The sequence below is a fragment of the Etheostoma spectabile genome, chromosome 7 (assembly GCF_008692095.1).
Source record: "Etheostoma spectabile isolate EspeVRDwgs_2016 chromosome 7, UIUC_Espe_1.0, whole genome shotgun sequence".
NCBI classification, from domain to species: Eukaryota; Metazoa; Chordata; class Actinopteri; order Perciformes; family Percidae; genus Etheostoma; species Etheostoma spectabile.
In genome coordinates, this window is record NC_045739.1 from 15967277 (window position 1) to 15983967 (window position 16691).

The following is a 16691-nucleotide window of genomic DNA, read 5'->3' on the forward strand; positions in this document are numbered from 1 at the left end:
CAATTGAGGGGAGGCGCTAAGACTTGCGGGAGATGTAGTTGATGGGTCTGTTAGCCCTGCAGGAGTGTACTCACTGTTTGATGATTTGCGCCTCTACTTATCAAACAAAGATAAGATATGCAATTGTTCTTAAGATGACAGATGCAGAACGTTAGCAGGCCATCTCAGTTACACCCCACCCTACTGTTTTCTCCTTTTGAGGGAAGTGGCTGTCAATGGGTCAACCGGGGCAAAACAACTGGCATCTAACAAATTCCTTCTTTTTTATCTCAATAGCTAATTTACAACATAAATTACTGTTTTTGCACCATTTGCACAATTGAGAAGTGACAGAAAACATCATGGCCTACACCTTAAATTGCTGAGCCAACAGAATCCTCACACACTATACGTGGACTTTAAAAAGCAAAGTACTGTGAATAGAGAACAGTGGTGTCCTTTACCAGCATTCATGTATAATATTAAAAGTAGTACCAGACCAAAAGTCTGCATTATTCTCATTGTACAAATTATATGTTTAAGAGTTGGATTTTGCCAATTGCTCTATTCTTCCTTAGTCAACGGGAATCAAGACATTTAATGGCATCTCTTCACCTGACTGTGTACCCAATGTTTGTCCATGAGTGAGTATTTGTGTGTTTGTGTGTGTTTATCCCTATGTACCCCATCATGCCCTCCACCCAGATCATTGAGTCATCCTTCGGCCTGAGAAATTAATAATAACCCATGCCTCTGCAGCTATTTTCGGCCTTGAGGGCCTGCAGGGTTGGGCTCACATGCATGTTTGAAGGGGGGTAATAGGCCTGCGAAGACTGTTTCTCTCTCTCTTTCTCTCTGTCTAGCTTGCTCTACCTCTCTCGCAGGGCAGCGAGGGTGGGCTAAATCAGAACATAGACACACAAACATACTTTGTAGGAGGGGGGTGGCCCACAGTTGCTCAGTGACACACACCAGCAGGACTCTGAGGCAAAACCTGGAGGTTCCCTTTTGCTTTCATACATCAAGGATTTTACTGGCAACACTTACTCGATTGTTGGGATTTCATCTGAGTTTCAGTTGGATTACTTTAGTCATTGTGTGGCTCCTGTGTGGATACTAAATGTGTCGCGTTGCTGCTCCTGTGGGTGCTGTTTTGGTAATTGGGTGTCTGAGTGTGAGGAGACTGCGTGAACAAGAAGAGCGACAGATTGAAGAACAAACAAGCAAACACACATAAAACCCAACACAGCTCTTGTTTGTGATGACAGACGGTAAGTGGGAAGAGAGCCGTATTCTCTACACCTATGTTATACAATAAAACAGACCTGATTTGGTTACACTCAGTTTTGTCTTGAGTAGAGTTAGGCAGCCTGTAATTAAGGTATCCATTCAAATCTTTCAGTTGGTTATTAGACAGGAGCCTGTTCTGTCCTTTGGTTCTTGATTTGCATTCCAACAACATTGGGCCTTTTTGGGATTGACAACCAGCTCTATTAATAGCTCAGATAAATCAGCTATTCACGTGTCCTGTTTGTTTTGTCTTGAAATAGAAAACAAGATGTTTTCCTGCCCTCTCACATACATCCTTACATGCTGGCCTACTGCTCTATTTTTGTTTTAACTACAGAATATCTTCAAAATTGAGCCTCTAACTTGCACAGGTGTTTGGTCCCTTGTCTTGTGTCTGTCTCTGTGTGTGTGTGTGTGTGTGTTTTTATGTGTGTTTTTTTTTCTCCCTCCCTCCCGTCTTTCCTCTGTTTTTATTTTTATTTTATGTTTTGGCTTTGGGACGCGTTCTCCGTCTCAGTCTATTGTTTGTAATTGTTTGTCACTGTTTGTGTTTCTTAAATACATAGAAATAATAATAATAAAAAAAAAATGTGATCACAAAAAATAATGTATTCTAATTCGCTCCCTCCTTTCTCTTCCACTTTCAGAACCAACCCATCCTCATCTTTATTAATTACCAACATATTTGTGATTTAGATGAGATTAAAATAGATCCAAATAGAACAAACAATTCAATGTATTAATGTAAGGCAAGTTAATAACCACCTTGCATGAAACAAGCAGGGCGAACTTAGAACTTAAAGTGCTTTTCACAGATCTAACTTTGTATTATCAACAATAAAAAGATAAATCACTAAATCCCTCCTTTTTCTTTGCGTCTCAGTCTTAGAATGAAAAAATAGCATTAACATAAAAATTATTTTGTGTGTAGCTGACATTACAATTACAAACTGGTCAAAAGCCAGTTATGTTGTTGAGAGCCCAATTCCATCATACACCGTCTTAGTGGATCTCTTTTTCTTAAAGGTTTTTTTAAGAAGTTGCCTTGCATGGCCTTTGGAAGATAGCTCACCTTTAGAAAAATTATACAGCTTCCAGATATATTCACTGGAAAGTTGTTGACTAGTAGAGTGTCATCTGGCAGTCTAATCATTTATCAATCGCTCAAGAGGAGGCGAGATGTCGAGGCCTCCTTCCTCCCAGACCACCCCTCAGTTCTACAGGGTCAGCGACAGAGATCTCACCGAGATCGAGCTGCATTCGGTGGACTCTATCAACGATCTCCACCGAACACACCCCGAACACAGCCACAAAGGTGTACACACACACACTGAACACAACCCAAAAGATACACACACACACACACACACACACACACACACACACACACACACACACACACACTAACTACAGAAGCACTCTCACACTTATACACCTTGTCTATGATTTCAGGGACGAGGCATCTTCGTCATGCTTACTCCCCCTCCTCGAATGGGAATCTCTACACAAGTGACATGACAGCTGTCAATCAAAGAGGCCGTCCAGTCAGCAGCAAATGGCAGAGTCGTCTACAGGATATGTTGACACCCAGTTCCTCGCGTGCCTATGCCATGGGCTGTGCTATTATCACTTTGCTTCTGCTAACAGTGTTACTCATCTTCTACTTTTTGGGTGAGATTTAACATTTCATTGCATTCGTTTCCCCTGATATTTCCTGGGTAATTTGTATTTCCTGGATCTATGAATTACACTTCACCCAGTTTGTTCCAGATGTCTTAGCATGTATCATGTTACTTGCAATTTCACTTTTTTTTTTTTTTTTTTTTTTACTTCAAGCTATGTCAGATACTCACAAGAAAGTTTTAAAACATGTCTGTGAATTTAACTCAAGATGGACAATCCATAGACAGAGGTCTAAGGGACAAACTGACAGCATGCCTTTGTGTCTGTTCTGCCTCCAGTCCAGCAGGGCGGCGCAGTCCAGATGCTGACTGAGGCAGTAAGGGAGAAAGAGGCCGCAGCCACAGAGCTGTCACTGCTGATCCAAGAACTGCAGGCACTGAGACGCAACCTGACAGCCATGAGAAGAGGGACATAATATGGACACTTACACACATACATACACTGGACATGAGATGCTTTAAAGTACAGTAAAACTGTTTCTCAGTGGAAGCGTTGTCTGTGTTTCAAGATGAAATCTAACTGATGGAACTATGTAGTTAAGAGAAAACATTTTTACTCTCTCTAGCCCTGGTAAGTTAACTATGAAAATAACTTTTGAATTAACTAAAATAATGTTGTCCCTGTGATGATGCTGTTATTAAAGCAGCTGAACTGGTAGGATTATATGAATAGAGGCAGTAAATCTCATAACATTGCATTAAAGCACATTTAATGTCTTAGGATTCAGCATTATTGACACTTCAACACAGTCAAAATGTGGTAGACCGACAACAAGTAAAACTGACTTTGATTTGAAAAAGAAATCATAAAATGCAACAACAAAGACAATATTGTTTTCCAAGCATATTTCTGTTAACTTGTTTTGCTCTTCTTGATTAAAAAAATAGGTTACATTAAGCAAAAGGTTACTGACTTCAACTGTGAATTTCTGCATGTGATGATAAATGTACATCCGTTATATAACGCTCATAAACTGTGCATAATGATTTCATAATTGTTACATATCATTTAATGTGTTGGCTGATTTTCATCATTTAAATCATTTGATCATTTAAAAAAAAGCAGATGAAATGTTATTTTATAACAATGGAGTCTAATCTCCAAAGACTCTGTACAGTTCATATTATGCATACAGTATGTACAATAAATCTTTGCATATCTGCAACGAAGTCTCCCTGATTTAATTAGCACTTTGCGGTGATGTTATTTAAATTAGATTTTCATGCATATTTATTTGTGTTATGGATTTCAATATGAGTTTCACCCTTAAGTATGCAAAATAAACAGTTCACACGGTTATTTCCTTTAATTTATTTAGACTACTACTTTACATTACTGGCAACACCTTGATAGAAACGTTTGAGTTACTTGCTTTTCTGTCTGTTTTCGTCCTTCTCTTGACACTCCTGCCCAGTCCAGCCTGGGTAGCACTGACACAGGAAGTGGTTGTGGAAAGGTCTGCCACTGGAGGAGTCAGTGAGGAGGTTGATTTCATCAGGGTCAGAGGTCATAGCGGGACCCGAGGAGACCATGGAACTATAGCTGGGGCGTCGCCTGGCGCAGCGTCCATTGCCGTGGCAAAGTTGGAGGCTGCAGCGCTTTGTGCCAGATCTCAACGATTGGACCAAGGGACCCAAGACAGTGTGTATGTAGTCTCTGAGAAGGATGCACTGGTGCTGGAGAGTGGGAGGAGGGAAGAGGGTTACACAGAAACACACACACAAAGACAAATAGCCTTCTCACAAACATTACATACCTTGGATTTGGCAAATTTCAGCTCTCCCCACAGCACCACCCCAGCAGCTCCCAGTGCCGCACACTCCCCTAATGTGTGCACCAGGTCTGTCTGCGTGCGCGTGCATGTGCACGTGTGTGCGCGCACGCACACACACACACACACACACACACACACACACACACACACACACACACACACACACACACACACACACACACACAATCTCAATTGGTACGTGTTTGCATGAGTGTGTATGTTTTTACGCATTGCAACATATCCCACCTTATTAAGAAAAGTGAGAGTGTGTGTGAATGCCAGCCTGGCGTAGGGAAGAACTGGAGTAGCATGATCGGTGTTGTTGCCATGGTGCCAAACAGACGCCACCCTCAAAGCCTCCAGCAGTCTATGTCTGAGTGAAGAAGAACAATCATCAGTGACAACCCACGTGCAAAGCATTTAGTTCAACTGTAGATGAAAAACAGCTGAATAAATAGTTTTCATAGAGGTTTGGTTAAGGTTGTTCTTATGGCTGAAGCGCTTTGATGCGTGTGAACATTTCTTAATCTCTTAGTTCTCTGTACCTGACCATCAGCGCTGCATCCGTGGATCCTGCCAGCCTTTGTGGCAGGTAGACGCTGGGATAGAGAGCAGTGGACTGACGCCAGAGCCAGGACAGACGGTCATTTTGCTTTTTGGTCTTGCTGTGGCAGCGTCCTGTGTAGATTTGATCTGATCACACAAGTGAAACAAGAAAAAGCTTTATTAACAGTTTAAAAAAATACTACAATATGTTGCAACATCGGTCAGTGTTTTCGTCCTACTGGTGTTTCTCTTCTGCTTATTAGAGCAGGCAGGAAAACCGTAAAACCCCCAGAGTCCCTTGGGACGATCTCTGAGCGCCGACCTCAGCGTCTCCTCCATGAACTTTCGAGCGCTCTCCTCAAACATTTGCCTCGCCAACGATGTCGCGGCCCACTCTGACAAATCCGGTCTCTCTTGTCTCACCAGCAGCTTGGACTGCCTCTGGTACTCCATCTTGGTTCCAAAGTTTCTTTCCCACGATGGCTGCCACTCTTCCCAGTCAATAACGGCTAAACCGGTGAAGTTTGGCTGCAGCGAGCCGGACATCTGCATCACCGCAAGGGCAAGGTGAGCCGAGAGCTTGCCGAGCTGCGGTATCCCTCCGTTTACCTTGCTGCCGTCTTGGGAGAGGTATGGATATTTCCCCAAGCGATCACGGTAGAAGATGCTCATTTTCTGGAAAATGCAAAAGAAGAAGAATACTATTAAGTATAACCAAACTCTGCAGCTCAACAATGCTTTGCAGCCTCTTTTAGCTTGTTGTTTTGGTAATGGCACATTTCCTGTTTGTTTCAGTCTCAGCACCATCACCAACCTTGTTTCTAAAAGGCATCTTTTTTCTGAGAAACTTGTTCTCTCGCACATTTATAACAACATCCCAGCCAGTATGGAACCTCAACACTTTGCATCCAAAACCAGCAGATGCACAGAGAATGCCAGCTCCACTGCCGTCCAATCAACACTCAGACATCTTGAAAATAACAACACCCACATCAGAATGTCGTTTATTGATTTCAACTCAGCATTTTAAACAATCTCCACAGAACACAACCCACTGCTCAATGAAAGCAAAACTAAGGAGACGATTGTTGATATTAGGGAAAAAAGGAGGCAAAGACCCACCCCTGTCTACATCGATGGAGCTGAGGTGGAGCAGTTTTAGGTTCTGGGAATCATGGATCAGTTAATGATCACATCCCACTGGTGACACTGCAGTCTTCTCCATAGGTTTGTGGAAGACTTTGTTTGGAGGTCCTCAAAGAAAATGTAACTTTTTTTACAAATGAAAAAATATATACACTACCGGTCAAAAGTTTGGGGTCAATTAGAAATTTTCATTGCACTCCATTGTAGACAGAATACTGTAAACAAAATACTAGAAAATTGTAGACTGATTAAAGATCAGCCCCGCACCCAAATTAGCAGGTATTCTGTCTATAATGGAGTGGTATGGAAATGTGTAAGTGACCCCAAACTTTTGACCGGTAGTGTATTTTGGACCATTATTATTACCATACCTGTGTAGCAGATAATAAATAACACTTAAAACGCTTTAAGTTAAAACTTGCTAAAGAAGTCTCCCTGGGGAGCATCAAAAAAGTAATTTAGTTACATTTGAACATCTTAGATGGTGCACATAACGGCTTGGGTGCTGCGCCTAAACCTTATAAATGGTAGACAAAACCCTGCACTGTACTTCAGATCAGTCACCTGTCCCTGGAAGCGCTGCGGTCGGTTCTCCACGATGTTGAAGTGGCCCAGGTCCAGAGCGATGTTGTAGAGTTTGGGACATTGTGTCGTAGGCATGTTCCACACCACAACAAAGGGCTGGTCCCGCAGGATGGGACCAGCTGCCGCCACAGACAGCAGGGGGCCGTGGGGGAGGACAGCTCCATGGGTGGAGGTTGGTGACAGAGAGGTCCAAGGGAGAGGAGAGAGGAAGAGGAAGAGGAAGAGGGAAAGAGTGAGGCGAGACAGCACCATGGCTGTTCACCCACTGACGTGTCCTTCCTGACAGGAGAGAGACATGGGCGTTGAGATGTATGGATGAGGAACCTTTCACATTGGGATAGACTTTATACATACTGACAATTGTCCTGACGATATAAAGGTCCCATAGCATGACAATTTCCACTTTGAGGTTTTTTAACATTAATATGAGTTAATATGAGCTTGCCTATAGTTCCCCAGTGGCTAGAAATGGTGATAGGTGTAAACCGAGCCCTGGGTATCCTGCTCTGCCTTTGATGACCTCCCCTTTCTCTGCTTTGCCCACCCAGAGAATTTGGCCCACTCATGAGAGAGAGACATCATGGCTTTCAAACGAGGCGGCAGTTGGTCAAGGCCACACCCCGAGCCTCCACCTCCCCCCCCGACACACAGAAAAAGGTAAAAATAAAGACTAAGGAATTTGTTAATATGTAATGAAAAACATTCTTTATTCCCATAATTTTCCATAATTGAAAAGAGTTATAAGATGCATCACTATAAATGAAGTCTTTAGAACTTCATTAAGGCTTCAGTTCTCTGGCAATTCAACAAGGCACATTCAAACCACGAATCCCTATTTAATAGCAGCAGATGTAGACTGGATTTACAATATTTATCAGGAGCAGAACTGCTCAAAGGGCATAAGTAATGCCGTTGGTTGGGTTGTATGTTTTTCTCTGAATTATCAGGGACTACAGGTGGAAATTAGCAATTGTTGCTTTAACCTGGCTCAAGACATATTCTTTTGTATTACAAGTTTAATGTTCATTTGTGCATTGTCCCTGTTTCAAATAAATACATTTATATTCTACTTGTTAAGCAAAGAGAGAGAGACTTTAACAAATCACATTTCAGTAATGTTGGCCACAGTTTCTATTTGACTCACTGCTGAATTGCAGCTTTACAGAGATCCACCGAGCCCACTGGCGCTCCACTGCAAGCACAATCAATACAGTTTAATGTGCAGTTCTTTGTAATTATCTAAACCAGTTATTTGGAAGTGACAACAAGGGTTGGGTGTACCTAACTAGCAACAAAGCAACACATTTGTCTTCTATTCCACAAGAATGATGAAAATAAGACATTTGCACATAGTGCTTTTGTGTGTCCGCTTCTGTATTGTATTGTATTGTGTTATTGTCTTGGTGTTTCAGCCCAAGACACAAGGCTTTATACTGTAGACTGAGCTTGAGAGACGGGGTGTGTCTACATGTGTACCAACAGTGAATGAATGTGTAAACGCAGGAGTGTTTTCTGTATTTCTTTGGCTTAATGAAACATTTCCATCTTTCCACACTGCATATTACTCATTCTCTGTTTGAGAGACCAGTAATGGTGTGAGTCCTTCATATGTCATATCCACATATGTTTCTGTCTGTATAAACATACATTTGTGCAGTGGTGAATGCATTCCTTAGTGCATCCGATTGTGTGTTCGTCAAATGTCTTTGTGCATCCAATAGATGGGAACGCCTTTGGCGTCTCTGTAGGGAGTTTCAGTCAGAGTCTGAACTACAAGCTGAGGAGATGGAGGAGGGATGGAGGAAGGGGGTGGTGGTGGTGGAGGGATGGAGGGAGGAGGGGGTGGTGGTGGTGGTGGGGTGGAGGTGATGGAAAAGAGGGTGGTGTGGTGGAGGATGGGGGAGGAGGGGTTGGTTGGTGGGGTGGATGATGGAAGAAAAGAGGGTTTTTTGTGGTGGTGGTGGAGGGATGGAGGGAGGAAGTGGTGGAGGGATGGAGCGAGGAGCTAAATTAGAAGGTGGCGGTAACCCCACCACACAAGCACCTCCTTGAGATACTTGAGCATCCATCTTTGTCCGTGTTGGTTTCTGTGTGTTCGCCTCTTCGCTCGGCATTCTGGAGAACCTCAAAAGAGTCTCCATGGGAACAAACGCCGTCATGGCGCCTGCGCTCTGCACCGGCATTGACAGCACGTAGCCAAGGTGGGCGTAGAAGTGCTGCTTATCGTGGGTTGTCAGGCACAGGCGCTTGAACCCTCTGCTTTTGGCGTAGCGCTCAGTCTCCTCCATCAGAGTGCGGCCGTGGCCCTTCCCCCGCTCCGCCTTGGACACCACCACCGACTCGACGAACAAGCTACTGCCGTGACCCACGACCTGGGACAGCCGGGCGTGGCCGAGCAGCCGCTCCGTCTCTCTCTGGCCCTGCAGGAGAACAAGGCAGACGGGGAATTCTGGACAGGACTTCTGCAGAGAGTGAAGCCGGGCGGCCCGGCTCCTCTGCCACTCGGAGTTGACCAGGTCTGCGCAGGGAAGCAGCAGGTCCGGACGCCGGTAGATCGGAACCGCACGGATCCTCTCTGGTTGTTCGGAGGCCGTGTGCAGCTTCTCTTTAACTTCTCCATCCAATGTTGAGCTCTCACAGACTTTGTCAACACGTTGTGTCTGACAGTGTGATGTTGAGATGGGGTTCGGGTCAACGTTCTGCTCACCTCCGCTCTCCGGTTTGGAATCGGTAGAGGTTATTGGCTCAGACCTGTGGTGACCAGGGTTTAACTAAAGTCAGTCTGCATTCAACTCCTACAGCTAAGTGTCAAATGTTAAGTGTGTGAAGACACAAGATGTTAGAAAATGTTTGTAACAAGCAGTTCCTCATTTCTGTGGTTAGTCTGACCACATCCCAGTCAGGTAGGAGGTCTGGAGGTCTGACTGATCAAAGATGCACTCTAACTAGGGCTGCACAATATACTGTTGTTGTTTTTCTAATCGTCATTATGATATCAACCGGCGTAATAACCATATCACTAAAGACACTCAAAGACTTTTTGTGTCAGTTAAAAGAAAGGATCAGTAGAAAACTGCACTTTAAAATGTAACTAATTCTTGTTCAAGTGGTGCCTTTGTGCTGTTTTTTTTTAAATTGTATTTAATGTTCAATTTGTTCAATAAAAGAATGTTGGAAATGATTTGAGATTATTTGTTTTAAATTAAACAAACAATTTGATGTATTTTAGAAGAATACTGAAAGCAGCAGAAATGCAGAACTGAACAGAATATTCAACAATGTTATTGCGTATTTTCCTCATATTGTGTAGCCCTAACTCTGACATGAAATAAATCTGACAGATAAACCAGACAGCACAGCTGGAGCAGATGTGTAACGATGCGGCATCCTGACAGTTCTGCTGTAAGAGGAGACACATGCAGGAGGATAAAACCAGAGCGTTGATCTCCATCTACTCTTCGTCTAAACTTCCTGTTTCCACTGCAACCTTTACTCTCCTTCTTTTTTCTGTAACAGACTGCTACAGTGTTGGGAGTTGTGTGCCTTGCTCGCGGACACATAATAAGTGGATACAGAGGAAGGGGTCAGTGCTCAGGAGCGAGTCATTCATCCCCATGCAGGTCCGGTGTGACCACAGAACAACTTTCACTCATAAAAGTGACCCTCAGAGCTCTAAAGCAGGGCTGTGACTAACAATTCATTTATTATTTGATACATTTTCTTAATTAATGGCTGGTACGTAATGTTTTTTGTTTTTTTTAAGTACCAAAAATGGCCCTCACAATTTTCAAATTAACAGTTTTACAGTTGCTTGTTTTGTCCGACCAACAGTTCAAAACCTAAAGATATTCGTTCTGATTTCCTAAAAGACTGAGAACCATGGATTTCTTTGGCTTGTTCCCATTGAAAGTGACTGACATGATTAATCAATTGTCAACATTCTTGCCGGGTAACTGAATTCATTGATTGATTGATTGCTAACACTATGTACGTTACACAATGTAATGAAAGTCCCATTTGAGAAACATTACGCTGACACTGAGAAAGTAAAGCTGATCCTGGTGGAAGCTAAACCCCGTCTGACAAAGTAGAGCTGAGCCTGAGACGTCCTACAATGACCACCATACAGAGGAGCAACCTTTTTGGTGTAATTCTTTTTGGACCACTTTTAGAAAGGATCTACAGTATGCAGAATTGCGAGGGGTCGGAAAAAAACAAGTCTGAATGGGGAAATAGACTTTATCTAACACATCAACCCACAGTTAAAAAAAAGTATAAAAGTATACTGGTTTCTGTTCTGTTTTTAATCTGTTAGCTTATTTACTTGATTTTAGTACATACACATTCCTCAAAAAGTGTAAACTCTGATGGATTCATACAGTTGCCTCACAATCTGATGTCATGTTATTAGACCATGATGTCAAAAGTTGGCATTTTTGAAGCACAAAGTGAGCGAACACATGCTAGGAGCTAGCCACATAGCGACAGTCAATGCTATCGTACGGGATAAAGTCTCAGACTCTATTAGGCCTTAAAATCAGCTTAAGGAAGCAGAGGCACAGCATTGAGTTTATCTTAAAGCTGTGAAGAAACACTGAGGAGATTCTCTGTTTTCACAAAGTTTGTAAATGTTCAAAAGAAAAAACTATGCAAATCCAAAATGTTTGGAAAAATTGCCATGATTCAAATATTTTGAGATTCGTGTTTGTACTGCAGAAATAAAAAAAAACAAATAAAAAAAATCTAAAAAGGTATCTAGAAAAAACAACAACTAAAAGATATGAACTCACCAAGAGAGAAAAGCTGAAGCAAAACTGTCAAACAGTTCTGAATGTGCTACTGCCGACTCAAAGCCATTTTACATTTTTACAACATGCACACAAAAAGAGGGTGTTAGAAACATGCAACAGGAAACTGGCTATAACTGATAATCACACAGATGACGTCAACCTATCAAAAACCTTCACTTACTGCATTTACTTGACATGATGACACTTCAGATACACACATAGACCGTTAATATAACGGTCTATGGATACACCTCAGCATTTTTTTTTTTTACCATTTATACTATAGGGTAAGTATTTTGAAGGTAGGAGTTTACCAGCATTAATTTATTTAGTGTAGCTGATGAGGCCTTCTACATTTGCCTACACACATCAATATAAAAGTTTTATTATTACACCGTTTAGTAGATGACAAAATGTCACTATCGTTGTAAATGATACTGGGAGAATGTTAATTTCTACCAACATCTGAGAGGCTATCAGTTTGGAAACAGTACTTAGTGGCTATAAAAGGGACTTAATTTCAGTATTTGAGTAAGCTTAGCATAAGAACGGTTTTGCGTCTAAACATTTACAGTCCATTTTATAGCGCGTTATAATTTTATTTTTCAACATGAGAGGAAGCCCCGCACGAGGCAGGGCATCAAAAAATTAGTTTATACTCATAATGCTCCTCTCCACGGAAATCTTTAGTAAAAGGCGAAAGATTTATACGATCTGAAGAGAAACAAGAGTGTACTGAAGTTGGATCTGGAAATGCCGGGACCCCATTCACCGTCTGAGCTCTCTCTGTTACGTTTCATCGACACACATTTTGAAGTACATATCAATTCCATTGTGTCCGACGGAAATATTAAGTGTTTATATGATACTAACCGTACCGCAACGTTTTAAGCGAAATATAAGTTTAAATCGTTTACTATATACAAATAATGCTACACGCACGCTATGCATTATGGGAACGAGGCGACCACGGCCACGCCTCTACATGGTCAACACGTTTTCTTCTGTTAAAAATCGTGTGTATGAAACATACGTATCGGTACCATGGACCGTTAATATAAACTTAATATAAACATCGTGTTCTTTTTCTTATTACACATCCATGCTTTATTTCGATACTGTGACCTCATATTCTGAATTGATTTAATTTAACTCGGTAAATAAAGTTGTTTTTTTTGAACTCGGTAAACAAAGTGTTGTAGTCGGATCCACTTGTAACGACGAGTGACCCGTTTTCAGTTTCGCTCTCGATCCAGCAAATCTGTTACCTCCAGGGACCAGTAAAATAAAAGCGTGTGGTACACGACACACAAATCCCATATATCCATATAAACTACAACACGCCTAAATATTAATATCCAGCAGCCGCAACCAGCAGGTAGTCCTGCGTTTGCGTGCCCTTGAGTAAAAACGAATTAAAGAAAGCCTGCTGTAAAAAGTGTCTCGTTAAAGACATGCAAAGACTTGAGCTGTGGGCTGGCGTTGGTAGGAAAACTATATTTGGGGCGCTTTGTAAGCCATGAGCTACTCGCTTGGTGGCATCCACTTCCATGTAAGGTAGTAAGACTACTAAGTTGGCAGTTGGAAGTACTGCTGGCTAGCTCATTAGCTTGCATTGAGCTTTAGAAGCAGATACAGTGGCTGACATTTGTCAGATAACAGGAGGAACCACATATTTACCGTTTATTAGCGAATAAAATCCTACACTCGTTTGTTTCTCATCACACTGAAACGTTACCTACATCTTTAGTCTCGCGACTGGTCGCCGGTGCTCGTCCTCCTCAGAGTGCACGTGTGTTTTGACTGACAGCTGACCTGTGGTCGGCTTTTCTTCTTGCAACGTGGGACAACTGCAATGATAGCTGCTCCACGATCAGTTCCTAACCGTGTCCTCTTTATTAAAAAAGGAGGAAATGTTGCTGCTCATCTCCTCACTGGTCTAAGCAGTCATGTCTGCCACCCTGCGGATGGGAGTGTTGTTACATAATATAAGGCCGGTCATAATATACTGGAACTACTGGGGGGGGCATGGGACCTTTAACAACTTGTATTTACTGCAAGGCTGTCATATAGCAAGGTAAAGTTTGTTGCACGTGTAAAGTACATGGCTAAATCATCAACAACAACAAAACTGCTGAGATTGAGTGAAAATTCAACAAAGAGGCAATATATTTAACAAAATGTTTGCTTTATTTTTTCAGTTTTTCTTAAATCCAGGACAACTCATTCAAGGATAATCAAGGAGAAATAAGCACTAATGTTTTTATTAGAATTTTTTTTCTGTTTTTACATTTTGTCAGAGATGGATGGTGAATTTTATCATAATTGGTCAAAGTAAAACAAAAAATAATAAATGAATATATAATAACAATACATTAATAATTAATTCAATACAATGAAGTGTGGCGTCCATGATAGAATAACAATGGCCCAGAAAACGTAGGGTTTTTATTGTTATCACTGCTTCTTCTGTGGTACTGCAATAATCACCAGCACTAACTCAACTCAATCAACAACAGTAGAGGAAGAAATGGAGCACGCTCACAAAGTTCTGCACCCCGGGCTCCCAAAGAGGAAACACTTTTTTTATTATTTAAATAATATTTTATCAAAGCTTCTGTTTTGTATCTTCATAAAATGTTTCTAAAAGGTATCTGTCTTTAAACTTTTTTCTTTTTTTGCATTTTGATTCATTTTCCTTTTCAGAGATTTTAAAAGTTTTTCGTCTCCATTTACCACAATGTGTCCGTTTTTGCAAGTGTGGCTGCCTATGTGTTTTTGAGTAAATTTATCTTTACCCCTGTGTGTGTGTCCTATGTGAATGAAAAGCCTGCACATGTGAAGCATGATTATGTGTTTTTGAACATGTGTATTGTGTGTGTATTGTGTGTGTGTGTGTGTGTGTGTGTATTTTATGTGTACACTACGTAACCTGTATTAAGGTCATCGCAGCAAAGACATTCATACTGAGAGGTTGGAGCTTCCTCAAGCAACGAGCTGGGACACCATTAGCTTGCTCTGTGTGTGCGTCTGAGCTTATCGAGGAGTGTGTTGAACTAGCATGTGCACGAGGAGGAGCAGACTACGTGAGGTGGGTCTCAGTGCCTACATAGGTGTAAAAGTATGTGAGTGTGTTCATACTGTGTGGGAATTTATGTACCTGCTGGTGGGCCAAGTACAATTTCTTATGAGTTTGTACGTTCTGTGTAGAGCTTATTATGAGTCTGTATAGCCACTGCGTAATGTGAGAGGACATACATGTATGTGTATGTGTGTGTGTATGTATGTGTGTGTTAGAAGGCACGGAGGGTGATGTGGGAGGCTCAGTCTCTCAGGTCCATGCTGGAGCCAAACAGGGCCACCAGCTGCTCCTCATAGTGGGCGATGTTCCTCTTCATAATCTCCTTACAGGAACCCAGAAGACGCTCAAACGCCTGCACGTCTATTACTAGAGAGAGAGAACAGTGTATTTACAGGAACCCTGTCATGTAAAAGTCATGGTCATCTTTTACAGGGCGACAGGACAGGGAGAATGATAAGAGTACAACAGACAGAACATGTTGCTGCAGTGTGGTTAAGTGACATCTTTCTCTATTTCAAAATCGAGAAGCTGTTGGAGACAGGCTGTTGTACTGTTACTATAGTAAACAGAAAGTACACTAAATGACAACACAGACAGGTAGGTGAGTGTACTGACAGTGTGTGTGGGGTTAATACTGAAAGAGAGAAAATATGGAAGCACAATGGGAGGTGACTCACTACACACTACTACGTTAACTATGAAAAACATTACCTGTGTGAATAAACAAATAAAAGCAATGCAATTAGCATTAAGCAAATACTCGTCCACTGAACCTTAATTACTGCACCCACTTTAAAGAGGTGAAAGAATTACAGAACGGGCCTTAATCAACAAAAAGCACAAGGTGATGACAGACGAGATAAAGAGCCAATCACCAATCATGAATGAATCAAAACTCAAATGCCACTTGATATCTCTGCTTAGGTTGAGTGGTTTGAATAGTTCTCGTTAATTGTTTTTAATTTTAGTTTTACCTATCTATCAGGGATTTATTGAATCATTTAAAATTGTAGCTCCCTAAAACACTTAGTGTGCAAACTCTATGATAATGATTGAGCAAAAAGCAACACACAGAACAAAAACATATGTCACAAAACAATTTGAATATAATCACATAAAAAAAATGTTCACATGGGTGCTTCAGATGCAGGTATCACATTCCCAGATATTGGTGGAAATTAAAAAGCCAGCCACTTTATACACACATTTGACTTCATTATCGTTTTGTGAGTAGCATTGGCATCGATGCTGACAAAAGCGTTTAACGTGTGTCAAAGTGTATTTCGTCTTACCCACACACTTGACATTTCCCACTGCGTAGGCTGAGGCAGCCCGGGGCTTGTTAGTGACCAAGGCCAGCTCCCCAAAGTACTGACCCCTGCTACAGCGCGTTATCTCCACCTCCGCATTGTCTGCATGGTCGGCCTTTGTCTGCAGGGAAGAGAGGGGAGGATTAAAGGTTAGCAACCACTGAGCACCTTTTTTTCCCCTCTTCCCCCCAGCGAGAAGCACTCAGCATCTGAGCAGACAATTGTGATTGCCGCTGTTGCTAGGCAAAACCAGGGGAAAAAAAAGAATTGTACTCTGGTGGTTGATACTGGAGAGTGTGGGTTGTCATTGTCAGAATGTTCTGCATGGAAACTACCTTGTAGGAGAAATATAATCAGTCAGGACTCAACAGTAATGGTTATTGACCAACCAGATTGAGTCAATTGGCAACCATTTTGTGGCCTCTGGTTGCCCCTTAAGGCAACCACCTGTTCAATATTTGTTTTGTTTTTTTAAATACACACACACACACACACACACACACACA

At 41.8% G+C, this 16691-nt stretch overlaps 3 protein-coding genes and 1 non-coding gene across 10 annotated transcripts in view; all 4 read right to left on the bottom strand.

Moving 5' to 3' along the window:
* Positions 1–4248: 4248 nt before the first annotated feature.
* On the bottom strand, positions 4249–13679 carry hyal3 (hyaluronidase 3). 3 transcript variants are annotated; one of them, XM_032520955.1, is made up of 7 exons: positions 13536–13679; positions 6983–7282; positions 5512–5947; positions 5272–5419; positions 4973–5099; positions 4709–4798; positions 4249–4628 (listed from the first exon to the last, which is right to left on the bottom strand). In XM_032520955.1, exons 2-7 carry the CDS (start codon positions 7253–7255, stop codon positions 4317–4319), a joined length of 1386 nt encoding a protein of 461 aa, XP_032376846.1. In that variant the 5' UTR covers positions 7256–7282; positions 13536–13679; the 3' UTR covers positions 4249–4316. The 3 variants fall into 3 exon arrangements, with proteins under 3 accessions (XP_032376846.1, XP_032376845.1, XP_032376847.1); XM_032520954.1 differs by lacking the exon at positions 13536–13679 and adding an exon at positions 11794–11899; XM_032520956.1 differs by lacking the exon at positions 6983–7282.
* On the bottom strand, positions 7764–10454 carry naa80 (N-alpha-acetyltransferase 80, NatH catalytic subunit). Its single transcript, XM_032521619.1, has 2 exons — positions 10356–10454; positions 7764–9774 (listed from the first exon to the last, which is right to left on the bottom strand). The coding sequence occupies exons 1-2, from the start codon at positions 10452–10454 to the stop codon at positions 8758–8760; spliced, it is 1116 nt and encodes a 371-aa protein (XP_032377510.1). The 3' UTR covers positions 7764–8757.
* Positions 12413–12527, bottom strand: LOC116693309 (U5 spliceosomal RNA). Its single transcript, XR_004332890.1, has one exon. It is a non-coding gene; the product is annotated as a U5 spliceosomal RNA (small nuclear RNA).
* A 285-nt stretch (positions 13680–13964) lies between the features above and the next one.
* prkar2aa (protein kinase, cAMP-dependent, regulatory, type II, alpha A) overlaps positions 13965–16691 on the bottom strand; it is a 49577-nt gene continuing 46850 nt past the window's right edge. For all 5 annotated transcript variants that reach the window (XM_032520972.1, XM_032520973.1, XM_032520971.1 and 2 more), the window contains exons 10-11: positions 16168–16306; positions 13965–15241 (exon numbers count right to left, since the gene is read on the bottom strand). In XM_032520972.1, coding sequence (XP_032376863.1) covers positions 15117–15241; positions 16168–16306 — 264 coding nt within the window. In that variant the 3' untranslated portion in view covers positions 13965–15116. The remainder of the gene's footprint in view (positions 15242–16167; positions 16307–16691) is intronic.

Coding starts and splice junctions, on each gene's coding strand:
- hyal3 (XM_032520955.1), bottom strand. CDS start 7,255: ATGGTGCTGTCTCGCCTCACTCTTTCCCTCTTCCTCTTCCTCTTCCTC. Junction 5,100..5,271: donor GATGCAGCGCTGATGGTCAG/GTACAGAGAACT, acceptor TTCTTCACTCAG/ACATAGACTGCTGGAGGCTT. Junction 4,799..4,972: donor CTCTCACTTTTCTTAATAAG/GTGGGATATGTT, acceptor ACGCGCACGCAG/ACAGACCTGGTGCACACATT.
- naa80 (XM_032521619.1), bottom strand. CDS start 10,454: ATGGAGATCAACGCTCTGGTTTTATCCTCCTGCATGTGTCTCCTCTTA. Junction 9,775..10,355: donor ACATCTGCTCCAGCTGTGCT/GTCTGGTTTATC, acceptor GACTGACTTTAG/TTAAACCCTGGTCACCACAG.